Here is a 9814-nt window from a genome sequence, read left to right on the forward strand (position 1 = left end):
TCACCCTCGAGGAAAGCACTCAACAGAAGGTAGACGCAGTTCGCAGTGCTATCTTCATGCTTGCTGACCATCCATACTTGAAAACAAGCTTATGAAAGATCTTCGCCTTCTCCAAATCCGGATTCGCGAGCAGTTAAGACTGGAAAAGGAGGCATCGATGACCCAGACTTTAATCACTAGTTTTTATGTAGTGGAAAGCTTTGAAATATCAAATTGCATTTAATTTTAGTTTCAGAAAACATCAACTATAGCGTTTCACAGAATTCTCAATCGGTCCGTATCATATATAGAAGGATATCAGCGGTGAGAGGGATCATTTAGGACAGGATATTCTGTAAATATTAGAATACGCTAATAAAATTAATTTAAAGAAAATATTTTGTTGACTCTTAGATGATTAAATAGCTTATGTTCTATTTTATTTGCATTAATACATGGACCGAGAGGCTGTGGGCTAACTTTGCACCATTTGATTCGCTAAAATACTGTAATATTAGCCCTGTATTTTTTTTAAATTTGTTCTAAATCTAAACAAAATAGCAAAAAACAACAGTATAAATCTACTAAGTCATACTACTATACTTAAGTACGTTCTTCTGTAGTACTACTGTAGTACTGTATTAGTACTAAAGTACAAGACCGCATAACCGATCTCATAGAGCGCACCCCATGTACATCAGATCGCGGCCGTTCGTCTGGTGCATAGGATAGTACATGTACACATGTTAACAGAATTTTCCTGTAAAAAATCAAGTTACAGATGACGTCCGTATTTTTGCCAACGGTTGGCCGCGCGCCCATTCAGCGTTTCAGTGTTGGATTGACCCCGTAAAGGGTATTGAGGGGGGATTTCATGTCCTAGCAGGGTTGTCGCCATTATGGTTAATGATCCATCCAACACGAAAAGGTCAGTACGGCTCTATCTATTTGGTCAGTCACAACGATTATCTAACTGCGCGTGCGTGTCTGTATAGGTCCCCCAATACCTACTGCTGTAGCTTAAGGGAAAAGTTCCCTTTGTGGGAGGATAGAGTTTCGATTCCTCTCAGCAGTCTATTCTTCGTTATCGACAAGCTACACTACCACAACAAGGTCTTCATCTACGTCAGCCGCCTCGATGTCCCTGGATGGATCAATGCTCTCCGTTGCCACGCAATGCTGCTGCAGGATCTCGATCAGCTCGTGCCAACTTGGCTCTTGAGAAGCTTCGCGTGCAGCGGCGATGGCGTGACGGTATCGCAGAGATCAGTCTTTCGGAAGCCCGCAGTGATAGTAGCGCTTGACAGGGAGGCCCACACGCTTTTGATCTAGCTGACGATGTTGTGGCGCTCCGGTGCCGCCATCTTGAAAGCCACGCCAGCTCCAGCAGCTCTAACTTGTGATAATAGAAACCCAATCCACTCCTTTCGCAAATGGTTCTTGAACGGTCGATTCCATGCAACATCAGCAGGCTGGCACACATACGTATACCCTGGTGTAATCTTCATCAGGTGCACGTTGAGAAGCCGAGCAAAGATCATCACATCTTTGCGCCAGTGTCCAGAGAAGTCATCCCACAACAGGAGGACTGGCTCGTGCATATTGGCTCGGTGACCAAAATGCCAAGCCAAAACGTCGATGGACAGCTCGATATTCCACCAGCCGGCGCCGTTAGTGTAGATGCGAGTGCCGCGCTGCAGGCACTTGAGTTCACGCCTAGAGTCTGCGCCCAAAGCCATGGCGGATTGCCACGTCCTCGCGTGCCGTCTCCGGGACGCTGGACGGCTTGGTCTTGAATACGATAAACGGGTCCATCTTGGTGCCATCACTAGCAGCTAGTAGCATCACAGTGGCACGTTCATTGGTCTTTCCAGCACACTTGATCCACACGGTCTTGGCACCGCGGCTAGTAATTGTGCGTGACGGCACATACGCGTAGTTTACAGCTGCATTATACTGTTAGTGATCCATATGAACTTGATAAGAGAGTAGTAAACCCACCTGTCTGGTCTGCATTGTAGAGTCGCCTCACCCCTAGCTCTTGCATCTTGGCACGGACTTTCCTGCTAAACTCCTCAGCTTTCTTGGCAGCGTCTGCCGGTGTTGTTTGTCCCTCGCGAGTGCGGCGACGGATAGACAACTTGTGGCGGCGGAGAAAATGCTTTCTCCAGCTCCAAGACGCTGCAAAAGCAGCCGATGACGAGCTGCTGCTCCGGTAGACTTCCTGAGCTTGCAGCTTGAGCATCAAGGCTGTCACGGGTACGCCGTCGGCTCTAAGTGAGTTTATCCACCGCACCAACTGCTCCTCTGTCTGCACGGAAAGTGTCGTGCTCAAGCCGGCGCGACGGTCACGCTGGTGAAAGCGGGCACCTTGGTTGCACTTTGTCTCGATCACCTGTCTAGCCTTCTTCCAGGCATACACCTGGCGCTTTTTCGTCTTTGCCTCAGCAGAGGTGACTCCTGGAAAGAACAAGTCTACAGTATTAGCCATAGTTGACGTATCTAAGTGCTTTAGAACCCTCAATTTGTAGTCGTAGGAGACAGCAGTTCGTTTGTACTGCTTCGGACGAGATCCAAAACCGGTCGTACGCGGCCTTCCCACAATCGCCATCTTTGCCAATGCAAGATGAGAAATGAACAAGCAAAAGGAAGCAGGCATGCATTGTTAATTGATGGCTGGGACGGGGTGTGCTTTATCAGATATTCTACAATGTAAATTTCAATAAAATCGGGTGTGCTTTATGAGTTATGTTTATCTTGTTGCCAACACCTGAAGATCTGATTGGCTTTCGCTGAGTACGCTTTAAGAGATATGTGCGCTCTATGAGATCGGTTATGCGGTACGCTGAACTTCGCAAAGACATCATGACGAAAAGTTTCTGGTGCCAAATTGAAAAATGAAAAGTCTTCGCTAGGTCGTCATTTTTTAACCGAGTGGCGTATAAACTTGTAGAGACGTATAACTTGCTATCGCCTTTTCAATGGTGCTACATGTACTGATAGCGCATCCTTGACTCGGGTCAGTGACAACAACAACAACTGTGTGTAGCCATAATACAACGGTAGTATTGTATGACTTGAGTTTGTAATTATATTTTCGGACACGGTTTAGACAGGCAGCCCGCTCTTACAAATTACAATCTACAAATTACAATGTATAAGCGGGCTGCCTGTCAAAACCGTGTCCGAAAATATAAGCTGCATGTCTAAACCGTACACGTACTGTACATGACATGTTTCCGGACGGAGGAAGAAGTATTTACCAATCGTCCTAAACCCAGATATTAGTACATACTACTGATGTTACGGTGGAGCTGCTCTTTACAAAAAGAGCAGCGCTTATTGTCGAGCGAATAAAATACTACTACCACCAAGACTTTTTCACCATAGCAAAGGAAGTACAATCTACGTAGTATTAACTAGCTTGAAGAAAAGGGTGAAGCAAGAAAAAGGAAGGAAGCACTTGTTGCCAGCTAACTGTGCATTCCGTAGACATATCGAAGCCACAACTGCTTTATGTGAACGCAATGTGCTGTTTCTTGGCCGGCATCTGGGCCTCGTATCCGGGGAAGTCGTAGTCAATGCCGAGTGCCTTGAGCACCTTGCGTTTCTGCCTCTCTTTAGTTACAAGACGCTTGTTGTTGACGACGGTCTGCTCGTACGACTTCTCGGCGTTGTGGCGGTTGCGGTTGATGGCCTGCCGGGGCAGCGGCTTAAACTCCTTGTTGGCGCCGACAAACATGTGCTCGTGCACGGCGTGCGAGGGCACGATGTGGCACGAGAGCGTGTGGTCGAACAGTCGGTACTCGTTCATGGTGTTGGCCACAATCTGCGCCACCTCGGGCTCGTCGAACTGGATGAAGGCGTAGTGCTTCGAATTGCCTGTGCGCTTATTGCGCGAGAGACGCACGCGACGCACGACGCCGAACTGCTTGAAGAAACCCAGCATCTGCTTCTCGTAGAAGCCGTGCGGGACGCGGCCGAGATAAATAACGTTGGAAGGCTGGTTCTTCTTCTTATCGGCCTGCTTCTCCTTGACGAGTGCGGCCGCATCTTTCTTGCGCTGCATCTTACTCTTACGCTTCTTGCCGGTGGAGGAGCTGGCAGCGGCCTCCGCAGCCGTAGGAAGCGTCACCAGGTCATTGCTGGCGTCAAACGTGTTCGAGGCGGTGTTCGTCGTCTCGCTGTCGCTGTCCGAGTCCCACTCGTCGCCCTGCAGCTTCTCCAGCTGCGCCGCAATCTTCTTGCTTACCATGGTCAGTGCTGTGTGTAGGCCGCTAGAGACTCGAGTGGAGTGACAAGAAGTCGGAAATTGATTGGAGCGCAGCCTGACCGAGTATACGTACGTATACCTAGAGCTTAACATGTATACTATGAAATCAAATCGGCGTGGCTGGATAATCATTTTTCTATCCGGATGGCTACATGTTGAAGAGCTATTCTTGCCTCTCTACGTTTACGTGCTGGTTTTAGAAGTCCAAGTCTTGCGTGGCACTTGAAAACTAAGGCTAGAGAAGAGAGGTGTCAATAGACGATGACCAAGGAACTCCACCCGCTAAGTATGCGACGGACGATGGTCAAAAGCACTGTCGGTCACGTGCAGCGTACGACTTACGACTTGCCGGACGCCAAGAATCCGTATCACGTGTACGGCTACGAGATTCCACGAGACCCGGAAAACGCTGGACAAGTTATCGGCAGGTGGGTGCATGCCACACCGTCACCTGCGACGACGACCGGACGCAGTTTCATTGAGACCAATCGCCAGGCTATCATTCACGGGTGAGCACGACAATATTGTTTGGCCAGCGCAATACGCTAACGTGAAGGGGCTGGTCGTGTAGATGCGTGAGCGCAGGAGAAAATCGCAGGTACGCTAACGAGCACCCCGGCATTGCGGTTAAGCCTGCGGCGAAGTGCAAAGGCGGTTATGTGCCTACGAACGACACCACCTTCGGCATCAAGTCAAAGTGAGTCTCGCGGATTGAATAAACTGCCTTTGTCTCGAGTAATAGCTAATAATAATGTGCACAGGGAGTCCGAAGACATTTGGGGTCTGATTCAGGCTAGATACACTTCGTTTAGCAATGACGACGCCTACTATCCGGATCTCGGCTCTATGAAGACTAGGGGAGTATGTGTGTAAACTTTTCTTCTTTAAGTTATCACCTACTAATATTAACGTCTACAACCACTTAGAAACTACCACTACCTCGAGAAACCCGCTGCTCTGTTGGCAAGGACATTCGCAATTATCCCAGGGCTTCGCAACGAGAACCCTTCAAAATGACCAAATTCAAAGCCGTCGGACCCACTCTCTACACACAACCCAACGCTCGCAAACCTGGAACAGAAGAAGAAGAAGAAAAATGCCAGTGCCAATGCGCCGACTGCGAGTACACGGAGGACAATTGAGCTTCTCATCAGCTTCAACTTCATATCCGTCTCTAATTGGTCAATAAAACTCCACTTTATCAGCCAATCCGCATATCACTTTTCAATCAGCGTGATGGCGATGCGCTTGTTGCGCCCCCTACTGCTGCTCGGTCTGCTCCCCGCAGCCTCCTGCACCTCCACCTCGGTGCAGATCCGCGGCGTAGCCCCTTCGGACCAGACCACGTACTTGTCTGCTGATTTTTCGTGCGGTATAGGCGGAAGAGCCACAAACCTTCCCACCAGTAGAGTGAACGACGACTTCTGCGACTGCGACGACGGCCAGGACGAACCGGGCACCGCCGCCTGCTCGCACCTGACAAACGCCAAATTCCACTGCGAGAACGACGGGTTCTTTCCGGGAAAGGTAAAGAAAATTGAGAATTATTAGCTGATATTTGAAGCTTATTCTTTTTATTATGTTTAGATTCATACGTCGCGGGTTCACGACGGAATTTGCGACTGCTGCGACGGATCGGACGAAGAAATAAACGGCGCGTCTCCGTGCACCAATACGTGTGCAGCTGCTGCCGCTAAGCACCGGAATGAGGCGGAGCAGTGGCTGGCAGTGGTCAAAAATGGGTTTGAGAAGCGACAGGCGACGATTAATGGGGAAATCACCGCATACTTCGACGGAGCACAACAGGCCGAGACGACGACACAGAAGGAGCTTGCAGGACTGAATTTGCTGAAAAACAGAGTGGCAGTACACAAGGACCGCGAGGAGCTGAAGGAGAAAAAGTATCGAATGGAAATCGCGAGACACAAGCAAGCGGAAAGTCCTCAAAATGAAGAAACAAGCAAGCAGCAGTTCTCTGATGCGAAAGAAAAAGAGACCATTGAAGCGCTGGACTTTGAAGAGCTTGATGCTGTTCAAGTGGCCGACGGTAATGTGCCTGTGAGCTCGGCGGAAGATGAACGCGCGTCAGAGGTTTTGGACTCGAGAAGGGAGACTGTCAAGAGCCTCATTGAGTTGCCGGATGGCACGCGGATCCCTCTGGCGGATTATCTGCGCATGAACCACAACAAACAACCATCTACCAAGAAGTTGTGCGCGTTATTTTATTGGTGGCGAGCAGGATATCGTGATCTAACTAAATGTCTCTTGTGTATTCGCAGGAGGGCTCCTCGCACAGCGGAAGAAATGCGACGAGAAGATTTCCTGGGACCTTTGCTTAACGGCGGAACTGAAGGTCGAAAGAGGATTGGACTGTACGCGCTGCGGACGTTCGGTAAGCTTACGAGCTGCAGATAATGCTGTTCGAGTAGCAATCTAACCGCGCGACTATTGTCCAATAGGTATCGTCGTTTCCCCTGTCCGTGCGCTAGTTGAATTAATAGTATTCGCTCCTAGAACGCTGTGGAGTGTGCTGTCAACGCCTGAAGTTGCCGGCTCAATGATCGACAAACTGCCGGACTTGCCGTACCCATCGCGCTCGATCTGGTTCCGCCAACTAGGTGGAGGCAGTGTCTATGATGGATACAGCTCGGCGATGTGGGGCGCCCGGGTTGTGTGGGATGCACCGGTGTATGCGTACCACTATTTATTGTAAGCTGTCGTTTTGCTGTGTGCTTTTTGGAGCTGAAAAAGTAACGAATTTGTTGTGTTTCCAAGCCCGACGCTAGATGACGAGTTGAAATTACCGGTGGCGGAGTCATTGCGGAAGGTTTTGCGCGAAATTGATGCTGACATCGCCAAGCTGGAGAAAGAGCAAAGTGACAAACACGAAGCTGCAAAACTGGACTACGGTCCAGACCGCGCGTACTTTGCGTTGAAGGATAAGTGTATTGAGAAGCGCATTGAGGTATGTCAATGCTTATTGTAGAACATCAATGTCCCCGGTTAATATTGTATTTTGTGTGTGTGCAGAAATACCAATACAAGTTCTGTGCCTTTGGAGACGTCAAACAGGATCATACAAAACTAGGCAAGTGGGATGGCTGGGCCGCCGGGGATGAAAGTACTGACAAGGTGGATCACACGAAGATGCGGTTCTCGAAGGGTCAAAGATGCTACAAGGGCCCTGAGAGGTGAGTTTCGGGTTTGTTGCGTTGCGTTGATTTCAGTTTTGCCTGACACAAACATCATGATTCGCTTGTGGCTAAGATCCGTGCTGGTACACCTCCAATGTGGCAAAGAGGACGAGATTCTGAGCGTTGATGAGCCATCTACATGTGTGTACGAGATGACGATTAGCACGGCTCTGGCCTGTACAACTAAAGTGCTTGCTCAAGCACAGAAAGATGTTGCATTTTGGTCACGAGCGCATTAATCAATCATGCAGACTGTATTAATAGCTGCAATAATTTCAATAAAAAATTCTTGCCTCACTTTCTGCTTACTCAATTATTTTCGACGGGAATTTTCATAAATCAGTAGCTTCCTACTGACTTTTTGCAAGACACACCTATCTTACTATTTTCGGGTTTGCTCGCTATTTTCGTAATAGCAACCGAGCTGTCCCGCCCAAAAGAGGGAGACCACGCATGACACATCGGCGCTTAAGTAGCTTATCTAAAAAGCATTTTAGATGCCATCGAGTCTAAAGTTTCACCTTAAAAAGAAATGGCGCTTTGATTTACGCCTTAAAGAGCTGCCAGCGATCGAGAGGCTGTATAAAAGGTAGTCAATGTTCGCAGCAATTAGTTTTTTTCTGCTGCAGCAAGTCAAACTTTTTCGGCGCTCCGATTGAGTGAAATATTTTTGAGCGTCCAGAGTCAAAAGTCGCGCAAGTCGGGCAGCAGCAGCTACATTTTTTTTTCGGCGATCTGCAAGGAGAACAGTGGCAGATCCACTCGCAGACCTAAATGGCGCCGTGCAAGTGGAAGGCATGCAATCGCGTTGCGAAGGCTACAACTGATGAATCGTCATTACTATCGTGTGGAAATAAGGGATGTGAGCACATCATACATCGCAGTTGCTTGGCTGCAATTAGGGTTGAATAGTGATAGTAAAGTGCATAGTTTAATAATACAAGCACTTCTGCTCGGTGCTGTAAAGTGCAATGCACTTTTCGATCGACCACTCACACAGCTATTTTTAGAGCTTGTATAATTACTTTAAATCATGTACGACTACATGTAGCGGTCACGTTGGTGAGCAATGTGTGAGTATTCCAAGCAGCCGTGTTTAGTATTTCTGTTCTACTACAAAGTACTTCAGTACTATTTAGCGCACGAGCTGCAACTCATTCGTCGTGCTCACCGAAGAAGCTGTGGAACTGGTATTGCTGTCGGCACCACCGCTTCTACCAGCACGTGGGCAATGTCGATCATTGACAGCATGTTCCAGGTCGAACTCCAGCTCCTCGGTGACTGCAGCTTCATCTTCGACAAGATCCCCGACCCCTAGCTCATCTTCGAAAGCTTCGACTTCAATATTGTTTAGCCAAGGTGTCGTAAATGTCGTACTTGCGCTTGGGCCCTTGTCACCCATATTCGAGTAAATGAGCACTAGCATCAGCACAGTCTCCAAACTGAGTTGATTTCATCGAGTGGATGTAGTCGTCTGTGCTCCACGAGCGCTCCGCAGCTGCTGACGAGGCTGGGATGGCGAACACTCTGTGTGCTATCTTGGCCAACGTCGGAAACATCTTAACATGGGTGCCTCACCAGCTAATCGGAGGGTATCGCGTCTGTTTCTCAAGCTCTTGCAGGGGGACCACGACTCTTTCATTGTGACGAAGCGCCCGATCTCGTCTCGCAGGAGAGTGAGTTCCCTCTCGTCGAACATGAAAACATCGAAATACGGCTTATGTGCCACCTTGGGAATTGTCACTCGGACCTCACTTCACAAGCGGTGTGGGCGCCTCGGCATGTTCTAATCAATCATAATCGCAAGTAAACTGCCGTTAGCACCACACATCCGTACAAATACTCATCGTACTGTTGTCACGCTCGGGAGCGACGCTGTCCAGGACAGTGTCCTTTTTGTTGCGCGCGTCTAAGTTGAAGTGAGTACGGACATCGACACAGCCTAAACTTTAGAATATCTTCTGCCAGAAATTCAGAATTTAGTCGCCATGCAAAACTCAGATGCACTTTTGACGCACTTTTGAGATAACCCTTTTGCTACCAAAACTAACGAAAGCTGCATGTTTTGAAAGTAGGCGGCAAATCCTTCATAAAATAAATAAAACTTGGTGGTTTTATAAAGCACGTCATGTGGTATTTCTCTGGCTAAGATACTGACCCTTTTAATTATGGCCAATGGCGTTACGAATAAGTTTCACCTTTGCTCAAAATGGCTCGACATATTTTCCCCAATCAGCAGCCAAGCGCGAAACGACGTTAAACACGCAGGAAGTGTAGTTTTTGTTTTTGATGGCTAGTGAGCCATTGTAATTCCCTTTCAAAGTGAAAGACGCCAGTGCGGTATATGTCAGCAAAATCAGCAGATTGT

At 48.4% G+C, this 9814-nt stretch overlaps 3 protein-coding genes across 3 annotated transcripts; 2 read left to right on the forward strand and 1 right to left on the reverse strand.

The window, feature by feature from the left end:
• Positions 1-826: 826 nt before the first annotated feature.
• On the forward strand, positions 827-1404 carry PITG_06990 (uncharacterized protein; the record flags this gene model as incomplete). Its single annotated transcript, XM_002904917.1, has 2 exons — positions 827-907; positions 975-1404. One exon carries the CDS (start codon positions 1128-1130, stop codon positions 1281-1283), a length of 156 nt encoding a protein of 51 aa, XP_002904963.1.
• Positions 1405-3493: 2089 nt separating this feature from the next.
• Positions 3494-4234, reverse strand: PITG_06991 (FHA domain-interacting nucleolar phosphoprotein, putative; the record flags this gene model as incomplete). The annotated part of the gene is made up of 1 exon (XM_002904918.1): positions 3494-4234. One exon carries the CDS (start codon positions 4232-4234, stop codon positions 3494-3496), a length of 741 nt encoding a protein of 246 aa, XP_002904964.1.
• A 241-nt stretch (positions 4235-4475) lies between these two features.
• On the forward strand, positions 4476-7685 carry PITG_06992 (glucosidase 2 subunit beta, putative; the record flags this gene model as incomplete). Its single annotated transcript, XM_002904919.1, has 10 exons — positions 4476-4761; positions 4824-4949; positions 5014-5113; positions 5179-5375; positions 5458-5779; positions 5840-6644; positions 6712-6961; positions 7028-7217; positions 7283-7443; positions 7520-7685. 10 exons carry the CDS (start codon positions 4514-4516, stop codon positions 7683-7685), a joined length of 2565 nt encoding a protein of 854 aa, XP_002904965.1.
• Between the last annotated feature and the right edge of the window lie 2129 nt (positions 7686-9814).

Source organism: Phytophthora infestans, genomic scaffold (genome assembly GCF_000142945.1).
Source record: "Phytophthora infestans T30-4 supercont1.10 genomic scaffold, whole genome shotgun sequence".
In the NCBI taxonomy this organism is placed as follows: Eukaryota; Oomycota; class Peronosporomycetes; order Peronosporales; family Peronosporaceae; genus Phytophthora; species Phytophthora infestans.